Source organism: Glandiceps talaboti, chromosome 23, assembly GCF_964340395.1.
Source record: "Glandiceps talaboti chromosome 23, keGlaTala1.1, whole genome shotgun sequence".
Classification (NCBI taxonomy): Eukaryota; Metazoa; Hemichordata; class Enteropneusta; family Spengelidae; genus Glandiceps; species Glandiceps talaboti.
The window spans coordinates 14,048,690-14,071,045 of NC_135571.1; the positions used below are offsets into that span (position 1 = coordinate 14,048,690).

At 36.0% G+C, this 22,356-nt stretch overlaps 3 protein-coding genes across 3 annotated transcripts in view; all 3 read right to left on the minus strand.

Annotated features, from left to right (window-relative positions):
- Positions 1–885: 885 nt before the first annotated feature.
- LOC144452780 (C-type lectin mosGCTL-1-like) lies at positions 886–18,457 on the minus strand. Its single transcript, XM_078143933.1, has 7 exons — positions 18,398–18,457; positions 17,349–17,418; positions 8,193–8,264; positions 5,643–5,658; positions 2,967–3,324; positions 1,908–1,987; positions 886–1,012 (listed from the first exon to the last, which is right to left on the minus strand). Exons 2-7 carry the CDS (start codon positions 17,409–17,411, stop codon positions 999–1,001), a joined length of 603 nt encoding a protein of 200 aa, XP_078000059.1. The 5' UTR covers positions 17,412–17,418; positions 18,398–18,457; the 3' UTR covers positions 886–998.
- Positions 11,628–14,510, minus strand: LOC144452839 (C-type lectin mosGCTL-1-like). The gene is made up of 3 exons (XM_078144018.1): positions 14,153–14,510; positions 13,092–13,171; positions 11,628–12,649 (listed from the first exon to the last, which is right to left on the minus strand). The coding sequence occupies exons 1-3, from the start codon at positions 14,500–14,502 to the stop codon at positions 12,627–12,629; spliced, it is 453 nt and encodes a 150-aa protein (XP_078000144.1). The 5' UTR covers positions 14,503–14,510; the 3' UTR covers positions 11,628–12,626.
- A 2,609-nt stretch (positions 18,458–21,066) lies between the features above and the next one.
- The window catches only part of LOC144452639 (uncharacterized), a 10,216-nt gene continuing 8,926 nt past the window's right edge, over positions 21,067–22,356 (minus strand). The window contains exon 6 of the mRNA XM_078143771.1: positions 21,067–22,104. Coding sequence (XP_077999897.1) covers positions 22,082–22,104 — 23 coding nt within the window. The 3' untranslated portion in view covers positions 21,067–22,081. The remainder of the gene's footprint in view (positions 22,105–22,356) is intronic.

Genomic DNA, 22,356 nt, shown 5'->3' on the forward strand with positions numbered 1-22,356 from the left:
AGTGTATACGTCGTCGGTATATGTTTATCTTGTTGTTGTTGTTGTTGTTGTTGTTGTTGTTTACAAACAAGACACGGTATCCATAGCAACAAAGACCCTTGTAATCTAAGAAAGTTGACATATGGCAGAGACAAATATTCCGACTTGATCAAAATGAGAGATGTTTGATATTTAGAGTACTAAAATGTAAATTGAACTGTATTATTTACATATATTTTCGATTGTAATCTCTACAATGTCATAGAATCGTCATTGCCTAAGTAAAACATGTAATTTTCTGAGGTGATAGCTATTGTCTATCTCAATATCATTTAATTTTGAAATGTGTTGGAAGTTGAATATGTCCATCTTTGTGTCAAAATCTCATGTCCCATGGGTGACACTCCACGTCAACTTCATTTCTTCTGTACAAGTACAGGAAGTGAACTCGTCTTTTGTTAAAAAGGTTCACGTAACAAAGTACCTGAAATAAATCTGTCTTTTTTTCACTTCCATGTGTATTGTGCATTGATTAATGTTGTATGCAATGGTAGTTACTTGTGGTGATTAACAAACTCATCTCTCTCTCTCTCTCTCTCTCTCTCTCTCTCTCTCTCTCTCTCTCTCTCTCTCTCTCTCTCTCTCTCTCTCTCTCTCTCTCTCTCTCTCTCTCTCTCTCTCTCTCTCTCTCTCTCTCTCTCTCTCTCTCTCTCTCTCTCTCTCTCTCTCTCTCTCTCTCTCTCCTCCCCTCTCTCTCTCTATCTCTCTCTCTCTCTCTCTCTCTCTCTCTCTCTCTCTCTCTTCTCTCTCTCTCTCTCTCTCTCTCTCTCTCTCTCTCTCTCTCTTTCTCTTTCTCTCTCATGATTATAATAAAAGACAATAATACTACACGTTCGTTTTATGACGTTGGTGTAGACACATTTATAATATGATTTAAATATAGTATTCGTCGTTATCTATTGTATATATTATTGAAACTGGTTACCATGGAATTATAATTGACGTGTCCATTTCAAAATTTAAGAATCGCCAACTGTAAAGAAACAAAGAATGAATTATGACTTGTACGAACCATATGATATAAATCAACATGGAACCGAAAAGTCAATGCCAGTTGAGAGCCAAGAGTTGAACTTGAAGGCAGAGCAGAGTCTGCATTCACAAATAGCATAAGGTAGCATTTGAACTTATACTGGGATGCCATTGGATAACATGTTTGTAGTGTATGATGTATACCTAGCCATCTAACCCATCATTGGTTGGTTTACCATAGGATTTTTTTTAAATGATGACGTAGAAATGTGCCTGATATACAACCTACCACGTCATTGGTTGGTTCACTATAGAGAAATGATATGACGTTTACCTACCTTGTATCTAACCTACCACGTCCTTGGTTAGTTCACTATAGAGAAATGATATGACGTTTACCTACCTTGTATCTAACCCACCACGTCATTGGTTAGTTCACTATAGAGAAATGATATGACTTTTACCTACCTTGTATCTAACCCACCACGTCATTGGTTAGTTCACTATAGAGAAATGATATGACGTTTACCTACCTTGTATCTAACCCACCACGTCATTGGTTAGTTCACTATAGAGAAATGATATGACTTTTACCTACCTTGTATCTAACCCACCACGTCATTGGTTAGTTCACTATAGATAAATGATATGACTTTTACCTACCTTGTATCTAACCCACCACGTCATTGGTTAGTTCACTATAGAGAAATGATATGACGTTTACCTACCTTGTATCTAACCCACCACGTCATTGGTTGGTTGACTAAAGAAAATGACGGCGTACATACATACCTCGTATCTCACACTAGTGGTTGACTACAGAACAATGATGACGTAAGTACCTGGTATCTCACACACCATTGGTTGACTATAATAAATGATGACGTACTACATACCTGGTATCTCACACACCATACCATTGGCTCGTTCTAAGCAGTAATCATCGTCCCATTGCAGATTATTGTTGAATCTGAACCTTTAAAGGTATTAAGATGAGAGACAGTGTTGTTGTAAATAAAATTGATAAATTTAGTCAGAACGATTGCTTTGTTTAACCGTAAAAGGGTACGTAATAGTCGACATTTTGGACAGTACCCAATTTCACTTTTTCTGTCAAGTATAGAAGCGATCTACAGTGATGTCAGCTTTTATAACTGTGATGGCGCTACATACCATGCCACGTGCCAATAATACAATATCGATGTGATTAGAACAATTTGTAATACATTTCTGACGTTGTTTTCAAGTTTGAAAACATGCGGTGAAGATGCCCTATCCGCTACTCTGTCATCTAGTCGAAATCAGAGTGTAAAAAACGACTTATTACGAACGAGTTTGAATAGTGTCAGTGTATTTGTGTTGTCAATAGCAACACGTGTCCATAACTCAAGAAATCATATGTTAGAAGTATTGTAATGGGAAACATGAAATTTAAAGTACATTGAAATAATTACGAAATATCCGCTACTTTCAATATACATTCATGTCACATCTAAACGCGTTGACGATAATTTTGATAGACTGATTGATGTTGAGTGCACACACAAATTAAATATCGTCTAAAGATATCTAAACTTATACAGAGGATTTTTTTTCACTCAACAATACATTTGATTGCATTCGAAATGAACGTTATACTCCAGTATATCTGAGAAAGACATAGGTCGAAACTATATAAAATACGTGAAAGTCAATTTGTTAACAACGACGTCTAACATTATGTCTGTCTGCCGTCAGTCCCTCCGCGACCCCCCCCCCCCTCTTTGTCTGTCTGTCTGTCTGTCTGTCTGTCTGTCTGTCTGTCTGTCTGTCTCTCTCTCTCTCTCTCTCTCTCTCTCTCTCTCTCTCTCTCTCTCTCTCTCTCTCTCTCTCTCTCTCTCTCTCTCTCTCTCTCTCTCTCTCTCTCTCTCTCTCTCTCTCTCTTCATAGTGTTATATATTTCAGTCCCTACTCACCATAATTGAACACAATCCTGTCCATTGATTGGGTCCTTATCTGTGTTATTGTCAGGTTGTCCATTGGCCCAATTAGTGTAACTGTTATCATCAATTACCTCACCGTCCCCCCAGACAAACGTCCCCTCCTCTTCCACGTCATTGAGCGCTATCCAGAACCCCCAATCATTGACACAAGTTTGGTTATCTAAATCTTGGTCTATGATAAACTGACGGACATTTTCATCTACTTCCTCAGTCTTCAGGTTTGCTAGAGTTCCTCCACGACTCTCACAAAATTGTTGTGCTTCATACTTAGTGTAATGATCTTTTCCATTGGCACAGTGGACTTCATATCGCATGCATTGACAGTCGTATTCTATGACGTCACGGTAACAAAACAAATAACCAGTGTCATCTCATAGAATGGGGGAAGGTTAATGGTAATGTGAGTGAAATGAGAAAATCAGAAAAAAATATGAAATTTTGTCATCGTAAATATTAACTAGAATGTATTACAATAAACCTTATTTGGTCTTACTAAATCGAAGTAAAACTGGAATGGCAGTGAAAATGACACATTTCACTAAAAAGAATGACGTTTTTCTCCCAAAAGCACGTTTATTCCACAAATTTTAAATGCTGTAGTGACATTCTCTACTCCACACAGAAAATAGAATAGCACCATCTACATGGTCTGCTCTATCTGAATGCAAATACTATGCAACGAAATGGGTGTGATAGTCTATGTATGTTTTATAGAGGAACACACACCAGGTATGAGATGAAAGTGGAGTGACAGCTTTTACGTAGCACACACTAGTGTATGACAGCCAAGCTATATGGAAACAAATTTAAAAAATTTAAAATCTTAAGTTAATTTTTATCCTGTAGTCTGTAAAGAGAGTGGCAGTGATTGTGAAAACTAATATTGAGTTTGATACGAGCCAGCAAGTTATTCTAAACAAACAAGTGACTCTGAGAGAAATGAATAGAGTCACTGGAAACATATTCTCACTTGTTTCGTTACTTTTAACTGATTTTCATCTCTTTGTGTCAAGAAATTGTATTCTGAAACAGGTTGAACCGTAAAATTTAGTATAATAGTGGCCCCTTATTAACTCTATACAACGGATTCTGAAGAGCGCCACCAACGGCGGTTTTCAAATGCTACCCGGCACGGCCACCGATGGTCATCAATACTATTGCTCGAAGTTGTATTCATATCTTACAAACTAAAATGTGACAACTATTTCACCTTTCTTTAAAAATTATGTTTATCCAACGATGCGTTCTCTGTCTTGTGTCCATGGCAACACATGTAGGCTCACATAAACATGAATGACAAAAAGACCTCATCGACAACGAAGGCCCCAGACCACTATTTTCTATAGTGGTCTGAGCTAAGGCCAAACATTTCAATTGTTTTGTTTCTCGTCTCCGTCTCGTCATTTTTTTTCCAAACCTGTGAAGTGATAGGCTTCCCATCAGTACTTTTTCGCTTCCATGATATGCTTTGCTGTCCAAATCTACGTTTAATATTCTGTAATATGCCAGCATTATAAGACTGTCATAAGTACATTTTTAGACATTTGTTTTTGAGTAAGGCCTAAAAAATTGTGTGCTTGCGATCACGCTTAATTTTTCGTATAGGTGGGCGGGGTAAGTAGATCTTTAAAAAAAAAATTCATGTGTGAGTGTCTAGTTCAGGTATTAGTAGTAACTAGTTATGTTTTCCGTTGTTTTTCAGATATGTGTTATTGGTTTGTTCCCATCAGATGTACAGCCATTACAGATTGGAAGAACAGTTTTATATTGTCTTTTCAAGTTGATGTCAGTTTCAACATCCAATATTTCTCGCGATACTTCACAATTTTCTTGTAATTTTATTTATTTTTTCTCGAATACGTAAAAGAAAGTTTACGGTAGGTAGTGAAAAACTAGGTGGGGGTCGGGTAACCGGAACCAAACATTTGTTGTTGCCTAATGAGACATGTATACGTACAATATACAATATGACTTAATAAAGCAATCAGTCAATCAATCAATTAATCAATCAATCAATCAATCAATTACTTAATTAAGGTAGAATTAATTAGCGGATTGAATAACTAATTATAATTAAAATCACTTTGATAGCGTGATAAGGAGAAGACTTTTCGGCACCTAAAAAAGCCAGTTTGAATTGTTCACCATTGATAAAACTTTTCTAAATAGCTCGTGAATATTGAATGGTACCTTTGTTTGATGATCACTTAAAGTGGCCATATAGAATTTTATATTTATTTTGGATTTTTATTTGATAAAACAGCTTCACTATGTTTTTCTACTTGAAAAAAAAATGTGAAATAACATATACCAAGCCCATGTTCACATCCCAATAAACAGCAAAACACTAAACAATGTGTAATTTTTTTGTTATTGTACGTTGCAATGTATTGAGTTATGAACATGGACTTGGTATATGTTCTTTCGCTTTATTTTTTCAAGTAGAAAAACATAGTGGAGCTGTTTTATCAAATAAAAATCCAAAATAAATACCAAATTCTCATCCATATGGCCACTTTAATGTCCAACTAGTGTATATATGAATGATAATGTTGCTGGTACGATTACTATTTACTCTAATAACCTACATACGCCCTATTCAGATTTCAATTAGTCAGAGTTGCTATACTTACTACACCGTTTACTCACCACATTGGTCATTGGGCTAGGAAATAAAAAAAACACAAAGACAGAAAACAAACCGTAAATAATCAACTTTGAAAAACAGACTTATTTGAGGATGGTGTGTTAACACGTACTATTGTGTTATTATTCGTCACTGTTAGAGAGTATACCAGGTGAACACTTTCTGCTTGAATACATTTTAAAAGACTGTCAACAGAAATAAATGACCTCATTTTGTATAGATTAAAGTTACTCTACTATCCATCATGTAGTCTGACAAATCGCCACATCATACATTACAGCTAAAATGTTGTAGGCTTGGTGTTTCACTCATGGGACATTACAGCTAAAATGAAAATGTTGTAGGCTTGGTGTTTCACTCATGGGACATTTTATAGCTAAAATGAAAATGTTGTAGGCTTGGTGTTTCACTCATGGGACATTACAGCTAAAATGAAAATGTTGTAGGCTTGGTGTTTCACTCATGGGACATTATAGCTAAAATGTTGTAGGCTTGGTGTTTCACTCATGGGACATTACAGCTAAAATGTTGTAGGCTTGGTGTTTCACTCATGGGACATTACAGCTAAAATGAAAATGTTGTAGGCTTGGTGTTTCACTCATGGGACATTTTATAGCTAAAATGAAAATGTTGTAGGCTTGGTGTTTCACTCATGGGACATTACAGCTAAAATGAAAATGTTGTAGGCTTGGTGTTTCACTCATGGGACATTATAGCTAAAATGTTGTAGGCTTGGTGTTTCACTCATGGGACATTACAGCTAAAATGTTGTAGGCTTGGTGTTTCACTCATGGGACATTACAGCTAAAATGAAAATGTTGTAGGCTTGGTGTTTCACTCATGGGACATTTTATAGCTAAAATGAAAATGTTGTAGGCTTGGTGTTTCACTCATGGGACATTACAGCTAAAATGAAAATGTTGTAGGCTTGGTGTTTCACTCATGGGACATTATAGCTAAAATGTTGTAGGCTTGGTGTTTCACTCATGGGACATTATAGCTAAAATGGTGTAGGCTTGGTGTTTCACTCATGGGACATTACAGCTAAAATGATGTAGGCTTGGTGTTTCACTCATGGGACATTATAGCTAAAATGATGTAGGCTTGGTGTTTCACTCATGGGACATTACAGCTAAAATTATGTAGGCTTGGTGTTTCGCTCATGGGACATTATAGCTAAAATGATGTAGGCTTGGTGTTTCTCTCATGGGACCTTACAGCTAAAATGATGTAGGCTTGGTGTTTCACTCATGGGACCTTACAGCTAAAATGATGTAGGCTTGGTATTTCACTCATGGGACCTTACAGCTAAAATGATGTAGGCTTGGTGTTTCACTCATGGGACATTACAGCTAAAATTATGTAGGCTTGGTGTTTCGCTCATGGGACATTATAGCTAAAATGATGTAGGCTTGGTGTTTCTCTCATGGGACCTTACAGCTAAAATGATGTAGGCTTGGTGTATCACTCATGGGACATTACATTTAATACACACCCTCATCAGACAACTTTTATTACAAAAGAAACAGGTGCCGTGCACAGTGGGGATATAGAAGTAGTCAAGTTGATATGTTGATTATCAGTTAGAAAATAAACAATTGCAGCCATATATTAAAATCATCAAGTCCACGTATAATGTTTTGATTAGAAACCTGTTTTTACTGCACTGTGAAAGAATAGCAATGCTTATCAGTGTTCAATGTGTTTAGTGTGTCTCTGTTATTGTTAGTCTAAAGTTGAAATATGTCTAGCTCTGTGTCAAAAACGTAATGTCCCATGAGTGAAACACCAAGCCTACATCATTTTAGCTGTAACATTTCTGCGTGAACCCAATGCTGTGTGCATGTTCTCGGACATTTCCTCATACTGTATCTTTCACTGTCCTTTTGTTTGTCTGTTAAATTTGTTTCTGTATATCGTCCCTGTATATCTGTTGGTGTATGTATGTATGTATGTATGTATGTATGTATATCTGTTGGTGTATGTATGTATGTATGTATGTACATGTATGTATGTATGTATGTATGTATATCTGTTGGTGTATGTATGTATGTATGTATGTATGTATGTATGTATACATGTATGTATGTATGTATGTATGTATGTCTGCCTCTCCGTCTGTCTGTCTGTCTTTCTCTGTCTCTCTCTCTGTCCCTCTGTCTCTCTTTCTCTGTCTGTCTATCTGTCTGTCTGTCTGTCTGTCTGCCTGTCTGTCTGTCTCTCTTTATCTCTGTCTGTCTGTCTGTATGTATGTATGTCTGTCTGTCTGTCTGTCTCCCCTCTCTCCGTCTTTCTGTCTCTGTCCCTGTCTCTCTCTGACTGACTGTCTGTCTGTCTGTCTGTCTGTCTGTCTGTCTGTCTGGCTGGCTGGCTGGCTGTCTGTCTGTCTGTCTGTCTGTCTCTCTCTCTCTCTCTCTCTCTCTCTCTCTCTCTCTCTCTCTCTCTCTCTCTCTCTCTCTCTCTCTCTCTCTCTCTCTCTCTCTCTCTCTCTCTCTCTCTCTCTCTCTCTCTCTCTTTGTTTATAGTCAACTCATAATGTAAAATATACTTACAGAGCCTGTACACCAGACCACAACATAGACAAACAACATGTACAATTTCAAATCCATAGCGTGGTCTCTACTCTGAAATATCAACGATGACATCACTATGAGTTTTTCTAATCACTCATCGAATTGAGACATCAAAGAAAAAACAACTATTTTTACAGTTCATTTACTATTTTGGCAAACACAAATTGACAAGTATAGAGCTAGAGATATTTAACAACAGTATTGCATTTTTGAATCAACAATATGAACATTTCTGAATTATTACACGACTTTTTTGTGAAATTTGCTACGTTTGGTTGTTTATTGTAACACTACTCTCCTAAACCTTGCAGGTTTCACTTATATTGTCGATGTAGGACTCAGCTATTATAACTTTGGTGTGATTAAGTACGAACAAACAAACTTAATATCCACATTAATTAATATTTCAAGTTGAACACAGATGATGCAAAGTGTGGGGACAGTCGAATTGTAAATTATATAATTATATCAAACATTGGTTAATACTTTGTTATAGAATAGAAATAAATAAAATTAATATATAAATATATAAATATATAAAATAAAACTATATTTATAGTACAATGACTAACTACGGTTGCCTATAATGTGTCTCTGTGCAATGAATAACTGTTTTGTATTTCAATCATTCATTCCAGACTATATTTATAGAACGAGCAGAATTTTAGGTGGGATGGGGCTGGGGAGATCTATTTGGTAAAGTTTTTATCGCGGCTAACGTGTTCACGAAAAATTCAAGCCAAAGCAGACGAATATCGTTTTAATAGTGCTACATTTTATCCTCTGCTTCGACAAATATCTTATTTATAGTGCTACATTTTATCGTCTGCTTCGACGAATATCTTATTTATAGTGCTACATATTATTGTGTGGTGCATCAAAAATCTTACTATAGATTAATATGTGACAGCTATATTTAGGTGATTCGTGCTCTTAAATGTTAATACTTTTACCGTTTGTTGAGCAGACGATAAAATGTGATAATGTCAATAGTAAGATTTTTGTCAACTCTGACGACATTCTATGATGTCAGATTAACGAATTCTTATGGTATAGTAAAATATATAGCTAAATGATGTAGGCGTAGTGTTTCATTCATGAGACATGACGTCTTTGACACAGAGTTAGATATATTTCAACTCTAGACTAACAATAACAGAGACACAATAAACACAGCAGGATCCTTTGCCCAATCACACTGAACAGTGATAAGCATTGATATTCTTTCACAGTCCAGTAAAAACAGGCTTCTAACGAAACACATTACTGGACTTGATGTTTTTAATGGCTGCAATTGTTTATTTTCCAACTCAGTGATATAAATCATTTCAACTTGACTATTTCTACATCCCCCACTGTGAAAGGTACCTATGTAATTGTTTGTTTAGCATTAGAAGTTGTCTGAGGGTGTGTATTAAATGTCATGTCACATGAGTGAAACACCAAGCCTACATCATTTTATCTGTATTAGTGTACGGAAACGAATGAAGAAGACTGGAGTATGCTCGTTGGATTTGAGACGCCAGACCATCTGACGATGTTTGACCATGATATAATGGTATACGTTGACTTTGAGCTGTCATAACACTGTACATACCAGCAACCACGACATGTAAAACGTGTCAATATTATGTGTTTAGTATAGTGGCAAAACTATGCTGGTACTCTTGTATCAAGCATAAATCATCATAAATATTGATGACATAACTATATGAAATGATAATAATACCTACTGTAAAAGTTAAGCGCTTTTTATAAATTCCAATATACACTTTAAGTCATTTCAACAGAATGTTTTGAGCTACCATACATCTGATACATAATATTTGCCCTGCCAGGCCACTGGCCAAAATCGCACATTTATAAGGGCAAAATAAAACCGTTACTGTAACAGCATAGGAGAGAGATAAAGAAAAAATACTTAAAGGAATGAATTCATAAGCAAATAATTAAATACACTCTTTTCTAAACTTGAATGATTTGTACACAAAAACTGTAAAAGATCAAAATAATCTTCTCAGTGGCTTTTAACTTCAGCTCGCCCACAGACAGACAGACAGACAGACAGACAGACAGACAGACAGACAGACAGACAGACAGACAGACAGACAGACAGACAGACAGACAGACAGACGGACAGACAGACGGATAGATGTATAGACAGACGGACAGATACCGCACAATGCCTATAGCACTACTAAACCTTATTGGTTCAGTTGTTCTAAAAAGCAAACTTCTCCAAACCTATCATGTTCAAATAAAACGTTTGTCGTGAGTCGCCCATGATTCCCTGTTGTTGCCAATGGTAACTGTCAGATTGTAACTATGTCTAGAGTACTGACCTTTTCATAGTAGCATGTAAAACGTACGCGTGTCAAATTACTATGTATTTAGTATAGTTTAGAAACTATGCTGGTACTCTTGTATCGACCTGAATGAATACCAAATAGAGACGGGGATATTTCCGCACTTTGAGTATTAATCACATACATTATAAATACTTGACGAGAAACCTCTTTCATAAATATTTATCTCAAATACTATACCACAAATATGTGTACAACGGAAGTTCCGCACTTGGCCGCGTCGAACTAATATACTGGTATGTTTTTAGACAGAATCCATCCAGGTCGATAGTACCGTTTGTTATAATAGCTGGTACAATGTATTTGGAAAAATAACTTAAAAGTTGTTCATGAATAGATTAGTTACCAGTGAGATGGTACTAACGTCTGTGGAATAACTTGAAACAACATTTTGGAGTTGCATGTAAATGGTTTAGTTATGATTGAGGCGTTAAAGGTCTGTGACACATTACAACCATCGTCGTAAACTCCAGCCTCTTTTACGGCACCGTTCGAGACGCACCTCCATTTCGCAGTGTCACGGAAGAAATAACAGATCTGGTTTGCGATAATGTCAATTTTAAAGTTGTATAGGAATAGTCTATTTATGATAGAGGTAGTAACGTCTGTGGAATAACATGTTAAATTTCGTATTAAACTGTAAAATGACTTTCTACAAATAACATATAACCACGTACTGATCAAAAGCGCTGATGTCGAGGACATGTGACACACACACACACAAAATATCACACTAGATGTCTCACAAGAAGAAAGACATCGGATTACAGCATCCTATACGCCATGCATACAATTATCAGACTAGTTTCATATATCAGGTGACTTTTTTATTGCTTTAGAATAGGTATCTTATGACAACACAATATCATTTTAATAGATACTGAATAAAAAAAAAGTACATTGCCCATCACTCAAAATATAGTCGAAAGAGGTACATACATACATACATACATACATACATACATACATACATACATTCGTACGTACATACATACATACATACATACATACATACATACATAGTACATAGTAATGCAATTATCTTAGATACAGTTTATCTAAAAAAATTATGATTTATTTAATGCTAAATTTCTAATTTAAAAACAGAAAAAAACAGCTGTTCATCAGACAAGGAAGCCCAACACTTTGGGTAGCTAGGTAAGTTTTTATTGTGTTTTTTTGTAAAATGGTTGGACTTGTCATTTTGACTTTATTTTGGGTTATTTTCCTGCATTGCTAAAGTTTTTATTCTTTGGCCGTACTATATTTTTTTTTGCTAAAATGATGTTGGTTTGGTGTTTCAAGCATGGCACATTACGTTTCTGGCAAAGAGCTCGACATATTTCAACTCTAGACTAACAATAACAGAGTCACAATAAACACAGCGGGATCCTTTGCCCAATCACCTTGAGCACTGATAAACATTGCTATTCTTTCACAAAGCAGTAGATACGGGCTTCGAATGAAAATATTACACATGGACTTGATGATTTTAATGGCTGCAATTGTTTATTTTCTAACTGATAATCAACATATCAACTTGATTACTTCTACATCCCCAGTGCATGGCAGCTATGTAATGGTTTCTTTTGCATTAGAAGTTGTCTGAGGGTGTGTATTAAATGTCATGTCACTTGAGTGACACACCAAACCTACATCATTTTAGCTGCATTTGTGAAAACGTCGATTTGTAGACGTAATAGTTCACATGTCTATTGTTTAGAAACTATCAAGAAATACCTTCCAAAGTAATTTTGAAACAAACTGTGTATTGTAGTCAAGCAGTTCTAAATAAAATGACATTTGTTATCGAATGAGCCTGATTGCCCATGACACAAAAATGTGAAATATCCTAAATATCGGTAATTTGAACAACTTTTTCTGGCCTTATTAGTAATTCAAGGCCATCAGTTTATGAATATTGCACAATTAAATTCAAATATAATTATAGCAGGAAAATAAATACGGAATTATATAGGAGATAAATATACATCATTGTCAAGTTGATTTCCGTCATCATTTGTACAGTCTTGTATTCCAACATGAACTAGGAACTTCCACAACAATCAGCTGTAAAAAGACAGAACAAACGTAATAAAAGTCTTAGAAACAGAGATGTTGCCATGGTAATCTTAGAATCAAGAATTCAAATATAAGATAATGAAATATTCTACGTCATCACAGAAGTCATGATAGACTAATCTGTAATTTCCACGTCACCACAGAAGTCATGATGGACTACTCTGTAAATGTTACGTCATTAAATAAGTCATGATGGACTACTCTGTAATTTCTACGTCATCACGTGCACAGAAGTCATGATGGAGTACTCTGTAAATTCTACGTCATCACAGAAGTCATGATGGACTACTGTGTCATGGTTGCGTCATCACAGAAGTCATGCTGACAATGCGAAACTACAACGCAAACAAGCTACAGCAGTTTGGTATTCTGAAAAGATTCGTCCTTCTCGTAAAATAACGTTAACCATAAAGACAATGATGACACTTACTTGCTATTTCACAGACAAGACCCTTTGCTCTGTAGTTGCAATATTCGTCATCCCACAGAAGTTTGTGTCCGTTGCGGAACCTTTTAAAGAAAAAAATATCATGGTTTTATCGTGACGTCATTTGTACTATTATAATTTGAATCACTGGTTTATCATTTGCAGTGTTTGTTCATCACCTGTACTGTTTTAAGTTACTGGTTGTTTGATAGCTACTCGAGGAAGTCACGTTGAGGTCATACTCCATACAAGATAGATTATGTGCAGAGAATAAACATGGGCACTGTCGAATTTACAATATATATGATTAAGGGTGGTGGTGGTGGTGGTGGTGGTGGTGGTGGTGGTGGTGGTGGTGGTGGTGGTGGTGGAGGAAAGGTGGGGGCTGTTTTTTGCTTCATATTACAAATTACGATTGAGTTCTATTTACTGAGTTCTATTTACTGTAATAAATACCTATCACTTTTGATGACAATTATGTATATGTACCAAAAACTCGGCGATCGTGAAGAAAGATGTACCTACTTACGTCAGGTGACATATTTTAATGCCTGCATTTTGAAAGCATCGACATGAACACTATACTGTAGTTAGGACTAATTGGTTTTCATAAATGTTCTTTCTGTAACCAGCCAAGAAAAACAACTTTAAATATAAAGTTAGTCTAGTTCCTATACGACGCGTTACGATTACTACGACCATCTCCACTCACGTATAGGTAAAGTCTATATTCTAACACAGAAAGCTGTGCTACTCCCGCTGGGCGAAGGGTAATCGACGCACATCAGTAGTACGATAATCCATCACAAACTGACAGGTTAGTTCCTTCACACAATTGCTCATTAACCGAACTCCACCTCTCCAGTCTGAAACTAGAATTATGTGGGGACGCAATAACATCATGTTTATATGAACACAGTCAGGGGTAGCACACAATTTACTTACGTGCTTGAGTAACGTCTGTCCCTATACGTGAGTGGAGATGATCGTAGTAATCGTAGCACATAGTATATGAACTAGACTAACATTAAGCCAGCTTATGTCATTAACTACTTGTTACTTACCAAAGCTGCACACAGTCCTGTCCATTAGGGTCGTGTTTATCATTGTTATCGGGTTCACCAGGGGCCCAGTTAGTATAGCTGCCCTCACAAATTGGGTCGCCATCACTCCACACATAATTGCCCTCCTCTTCAGCATCACCCAGTCCAATCCAGAAACCATAATATTTAACGCAATCTTGATTATCCATCTCTTGCTCCATGATAAAGTTACGAACTGCATCATCAATTTCCTTGGTCTTCAGATTGGCCAATGTGCCTGGTGGATCCAGACCTTCACAAAACTTCTGAGCCTCGTCCTTGGAATACATCTCCTTTCCCTGGGCACAGTGGACTTCGTAACGTTTACACATACAGAACGAAGCTGAGTATTGGAAAAATGACATATATAAATCATTCTGTCAATCAGTTAATCAGTCGTTCCATCGATAGATAGGCAGGTCGACTGACAAATATATCGATAGATAGAATCATTCATTCATACATTCATTCATTCATTCATTCATTCATTCATTCATTCAACCAACAAACCAACCAATCAATCAATTAATCAATGGACACATGATATAATTAGTTCAAATCGATAACACTCAGATAGAGAGAGATAGATAGATAGATAGATAGATAGATAGATAGATAGATAGATAGATAGATAGATAGATAGATAGATAGATAGACAGACATTGAATGAATAAATAAATAAATAAATGAATGAATGAATTAATTAATTAATTAATTAATTGATTAATTAATTAATTAATAAATAAATAAATAAATGGATAATTAAATATATCAATAAATGAATGAATGAATAAATAAATAAATAAACGAACGAACGAACGAACGAACGAACGAACGAACGAACGAACGAATGGATGGATGGATGAATGGATGAATGAACCAATGAATCAGTGAATCAATGAAGGAATGAATGAATGAAGGAAGGAAGGAAGGAAGGAATGAAACAGAAAGAGTGGAGAGGGATGGGGTGTTTAATATTTCTAAACTTAATTCAGAACGCCAAGCCAGGAAATAAAGGTGTTGTCATAAACTTTAGATTCACGAGAATGATTTCAGGATTTCACATCTCATAAATTTTATGCAATTGCCAAGAAACACCAAATTGAAGCGTTATATTTCAAATATATTGTTCTCACACTGGTCTCTGTTGCATCATGGGACTTAGCAGACTGAAAGTTGCCATGGTAACAAGTAGTCAAATTTGTAAACAAGCAATATAAGTTATAAATTCATTAAGATATACTTACGTGCACACTTTGTGAAATCAGAATCAAAGCCAGATTGTTCGTACCATGCAATTTAAAATGTGAATAATTCGTTATTAGGAGTATGGGCATATTGAAATGTACCATAGTAATATGTGCAAACAGGGAAAGTAAACAAATAAATTGGATTAATAACACTTGGTTTACCATATCCTGTTGGAACAGCAGAGACCTGTATTAAAATTCATGGTTTGATAAGAACAGTTTTATGGCCTCTTTGTATGTATATGATTTGACAGGGGAACTTCAAATTTGTTTGTGAATGTGAGCTGTCATGAGGCCACACAACTGTTCTTATCAAATGATGGAATGTAATGCTTGTCTCTCTGTGTTTCCAACATGTTGTGCCAAGTGTTTTTAATCCAATTCAGTTGTTTATTTTCCCTGTTTATAACAGGTTCCATTCGTCCACGGTATGATGTCTGGGATTGTAGTCTATCGCAAATCAGATGTCATAGCCGTCATTCCATTAAAACAGTGTGGCTAAACAAGCAAACAAACAAACAAATAAACAAACATATACTATAAACGTTTATACGTGAATATTGAGATGATTTTAGCATAATGGATCGACTGTAAAAAATGAGTAGCGGAGAAACCAAAGAACAGAATGAACAAACAATTGTTTGGTTTATCACCATGATCATATATGAGATGAGATGCCATGTGAGAGGTGAGATGTTATGTGAGAGGTGAGATGTCATGTGAGAGGTGAGATGTCATGTGAGAGGTGAGATGTCATGTGAGAGGTGAGATGTTATGTATAAGGTGAGATGTCATGTGAGAGGAGAGATGTTATGTGAGTGGTGAGATGTCATGTGAGAGGAGAGATGTTATGTGAGATGAGATGCCATGTGAGAGGTGAGATGTCATGTGAGAGGTGAGATGTTATGTGAGAGGAGAGATGTTATGTGAGAGGAGAGATGTTATGTGAGAGGAGAGATGTTATGTGAGAGGTGAGATGTTATGTGAGAGGAGAGATGTTATGTGAGAGGAGAGGTGTTATGTGAGAGGAGAGATGTTATGTGAGAGGAGAGATGTTATGTGAGAGGAGAGATGTTATGTGAGAGGTGAGATGTTATGTGAGAGGAGAGATGTTATGTGAGAGGAGAGATGTTATGTGAGAGGTGAGATGTCATGTGAGAGGGAGATGCCATGTGAGAAGGGAGATGTCATGTGTGAGATGAGATGTGTGTGAGGTGAGATGTCATGTGTGAGGTGAGATGTGATATGTGAGGTGAGATGTCATGTGTGAGGTGAGATATGATGTATGAGGTGAGATGTCATGTGAGGTGAGATATGATATGTGAGGTGAGATGTCATGTGTGAGGTGAGATATGATATGTGAGGTGAGATGTCATGTGTGAGGTGAGATATGATAGGTGAGGTGAGATGTCATGTGTGAGGTGAGATATGATGTATGAGGTCAAATGTCATGTCTGAAGTGAGATTTCATGTGTGAGGCGAGATGTGTTGTGTGAAATCATCAATATCACTCTACCCTAGGTGGTCTAGTTGTAAAGTATTAATGCAACCCGTACACAACTATCTGATATAACTACCTAACCCAGTACAATTCCTATCATGTATTAAGATTTATAGCCATGTACACCAATCTCAATCATACATCATTACAAATGTCGGGGTGGTGGGAATGGGGTGGGGGTGGTGGTAATGGGGGTTGGTCCTTTGGGGAGGGGCTGGTTGTTATTCTTTGGAATTCTCTCCAGTCGGTTTTGATTATTTTATTTTACTACAATACTATGGTTATACGGAACGTAAATTCTAACACAAATGCTTGTTGCCTCTCCTTTGAAATATTGAATCAAACAATCTATCATTTTGAAGGTATTCAAAACAACCATTCTTCGGGCAATACAGGGTTAACAATTTGATATAAATAAATTCCTTACTTTAGAAGCGTCTGCATTGATGTATAGACAGCAGACAACGATGAAAACCAGTTTCAGATCCATTCTGGTGCTATAACATCAAAACGTCATAAATTACGTTTTATACACAACACAACACAACACAACACAACACAACACAACACAACACAACACAACACAACGCAACACAACGCAACGCAACACAACACAACACAACACAACACAACACAACACAACACAACGTAACACAATATTACACAATATGCAATGCAAGACCACTCTGCAATGCTACACAAATATGAAATGAAACATAATGTCAAATTTAGCGTCTGGTTTGCCAAATTTTAAGTACAACTGCTACATGTTAATCTTTTTAGGGATACGAACCAATCAAGATAAGCTCATGCAAAGAATATCTAGCAATTGAATGTTGGTACGAATTGTATCGCATCAGACGATATAATGTATTACACCCTTTAATGTTTAGTGATTTGGTGTTGAGCCAGACGATAACATATAGCTAGTCTAGTTGTGTCAGACGACAAAATGTGGCTGTTCTTGTTGAACCAAACGACAAATTCTAGCTATTTTTGTTGAGCCTAATAATAAAATGTAGCTCTTTTTGTTGAAACTGATAATAAAATGTAGCTCTTTTTGTTGAAACTGATAATACAATCTAGCTATTCTTGTTGAGCTAGATAATAAAATATAGCAGTGTCGATTCTGAAGATGTTCTATTTCAGTCTTCCTGGCTTCTGTTGTAAAAAGACAATAATTGTAATGTTCACATACCGTGGGTTATTCATTTGTAAAGTTACATTTTTCAAAATGTTTCATCTTTTTTAGACTGCAAAGCTTCCAAGAGGTTAGCATACTATTTTTATAATACTTAAGTTATGTATTTATGAACAAGGAAAACACTATTTGTTGAGTAGCAACTTGTTAATAGTAACAAAAATGATTTATACATAGCAGCAAAGAAACCTAGCAACTCTAAATATCACTAGTTACAGTAATTTCAAGTCTAGTGGTAGCTAAACAAAGAATTGAAAAATGATAGTGGAACCTACCTAGTACCTACTGCAGTAATATCGACTGACCAACTTCGTAGCTGATATGTTGTCAAGTGACTAATTTGTAACTTTACTGTCACTTATATTCTATATCAAATATTTATTTCAATTAATTATTTTATGACTTTCGTTCTTTCATATTATGATGATTTTCCCCGTAATTAAATATTGACAATGTCTGTTTGTTTACCAGTTAATGGTCAGAGATAACATATGGTCAGGTGTGTCGTATCCTTCACTCAAACACTTGTCTTAGACAAACAATATTCCTTTGAGGGGAAAAACTATTAATTATACAACCAACCAAACACAGGGGATTCGATCAAGGACTGAGTATGCTTAGATATGGAAGTACTAGTCCTATTGGGCCAATCCATTTACAAATGCTGATGTAACGATACCGGGGGTGCCGTACTATATGGCCAATCCATTTACAAATGTCGATGGAATGATACCGGGGAATGCCGTACTATATGGCCAAACAATTTACGAATGTTTACGTAAATATACCGGGATGCCGTACTATATGACCAATAAATTTACAAATGTTGATAGAACGATAGCGTAGGCACTGCACTATATGGCCAATCAATTTCCAAATGTTCATGTAATGATATGGGGGGGGGGGGTACCGTACTATATGGCCAATCAATTTACAAATGTTGATGTAACGATACCGGGGAATGCCATACTATATGGCCATTTGCAATTTACATTCTAGGATAGAGAGGTCAAGTCATCTCAAGCTCATATTGGATGCTCCTCCTGTCCATTGTGGGCGTCCTTTCAATAAACCCCGTCTGGTCAAAGAAGATAGATAGCGTCTATATTGTGAACCAGAAACCATCACTACTACAGCATAAACAACAGTGCAGTCTTTAGCCGCATGATAGACTGCTTCTAGTTTCGAGAACTACATTAATTCCCCTATTGTGATGACGTATCAATCCAGCTCAGTAATTGTGATTGATATTGTTAGAACAAGCTTATTTCTGTTTGAGTGCTAGCTGGCTAGAATTTTTTCTTATCTACACCCCCTCCCCAATTCACACACACACACACACACACACACACACACACACACACACACACACACACACACACACATGCATGATGCATGCATACATACATACATACATACATACATACATACATACATACATACATACATAAACATACACACGCATACACACGCATACACACAGACAGACAGACAGACAGACAGACAGACAGACAGACAGACAGACAGACAGACAGACAGACAGACAGACAGACAGACAGACAGACAGACAGACAGACAGACAGACAGACAGATGGATAGACAGACGGACAAATGGATAGACAGACAGACACCACACAATGCCTACAGCACTACTAAACCTTATTGGTTCTGTTGTTCTAAACTTTAAAGCAAACTTCTCCAAACCAATCATGTTCAAATAAAACGTTTGGCATTAGTCGCCAATGATTTCCAATTTTGTTACTATTAACAACGATGTTGTTGTCAATGGTAACTGTCAGATTGTAACTATGTCTAGTGGCCCGGATTGACCCTTTCCAATAGTAGCATGTAAAACGTACGTGTGTCAAATTACTATGTATTTAGTATAGTTTGGAAACTATGCTGGTACCGTCTTGTATCGACCTGAATGAATACCAAATAGAGACGGGGATATTTCCGCACTTTGAGTATTAATTACATACATTATAAATACTTGACGAGAAAACTCTTTCATAAATATTTATCTCAAATACTATACCACAAACATGTGTGAAACGGAAGTTCCGCACTTAGCCGATGGTACAATGTATTTTGAAATTTAACTTAAAAGTTGTTCATGAATAGATTAGTTACCAGTGAGATGGTACTGACGTCTGTGGAATAAATTGAAACATCGGCGTTGGAGTTGTATGTAAATGGTTATGTTATGATATATAGGGTCTGTGGAATGTGAGTCGTCGGTTTGGAGTTGTATGGGCATGATTTAGTTATGATATTGAGATGGTAACGTCTGTGGAAGAAATTGAAACATTGGTTTGGAGTTGTATGTAAATAGTTTAGTTATGATTGAGGCGGTAAAGGTCTGTGACATATTACAACCATTGTCGTAACCCCAGCCTCTTTTACGCCACCGTTCGAGAAGCACCTCCATTTCGCAGTGTCACGGAAGAAATAACAGCTCTGGTTTGCGATAATGTTAATTTTAAAGTTATATATGATAGAGGTAGTAACGTCTGTGGAATGACATGTTACATTTCGTATTAAACTGTAAAATGACTTTCTACAAATAACATAAAACCACATACTGATCAAATGTGCTGATGTCGAGGACATGTGACGCACACAAACACACAAAATATCACACTAGATGTCTCACAAGAAGAAAGACATCGGATTACAGCAACCAACACGCCATGCATACAATTATCAGACTATTTTCATATATCAGGTGACATTTTTATTGCTTTAGAATGGGTATCTTATGACAACAAAATATCATTTTAATAGATACAGAATACAAATAAAAAAAGTACATGCCCGTCACTCAAAATATAATCGAAAGAGGTACATACATACATACATACATACATACATACATACATACATAGTACATACATACATACATAGTACATAGTACATAGTACATAGTACATAGTAATGTAATTATCTTAAGATACAGTTTATCTAAAATTTTATGATTTATTTAATTCTAAATTTTCTTTCAATTAGGAACGTCTTTTTAAGTTTATTTTAAAAAACAGAAAGAAAAAAAGCTGTTCATCGGACAAGCAAGCCCAACACTTTTGGTAGGTAGGTCGATTTTTTTTTGTAAAATGATTGGACTTGTTTATTTTTGGTTATTTTCCTGCATTACTAAAGCTTTTAGTTTTGGCCATACCATATTTTTGTTAATTTTATAGCTAAAGTGATATTGGTTTGATGTTTCACTCATGGGACAGAGCTAGACATATTTCATCTCTAGACTAACAATAAACAGAGACACACTAAACAGAGCAGGATCCTTTGCCCAATCACATTGAACACTGATAAGCATTGCTATTCTTTCACAGAGCAGGAGAAATGGCCTTCGAATGAAAAACGTTACACATGGACTTGATGATTTCAATGACTGCAGTTGTTTATTTATTTTCTACCTGATAATCAACATTTCAACTTGATTACTTCTGTATCCCCATTTGTGGATGATGCCTGTGTAATTGTTTCTTGTGCATTAGACGTTGTCTGAGGGTATGTACTAAATGTCATGTCACATGAGTGACACACCAAGCCTACATCATTTTAGCTGTATTTGTGAAAACGTTGATTTTTAGACGCAATAGTTCACATGTATATTGTTTAGAAACCAAGAAATACCTCCCAAAGTAATTTTGAAACAAACTGTGTATTGTAGTCAAACTGTTAGATAAAATGACATTTATTATCATATGAGGTTGAATGCCCACGACACAAAAATGTGAAATATCCTAAGTATGGGTAGTTTGAAGAACTTTTTCTGGCCTTATTAGTAATTCAAGGCAATCAGTTTATGAATATTGTACGATTAAATTCAAATATAATTATAGCAGGAAAATACATACAGAATTATATAGGAGATAAATATACATCATTGTCAAGTTGATTTCCGTCATCATTTGTACCGTCTTGCATTCCAACATGAACTAGGAACTTCCACAACAATCAGCTGTAAAAAGACAGAACAAACGTAATAAAAGTCTTAGAAACAGAGATGTTGCCATGGTAATCTTAGAATCGATACTGAAATATAGAATGATATATTCACAAACACACCAGTTTTAGGCTGTTACAAAAGTCATGATGTATTACACAGGAATTGTTACGTCATCACAGAAGTCATGATGGACTACTCTGTAAATGTTACGTCATCACAGAAGTCATGATGGACTACTCTATAAATGTTACATCATCACAGAAG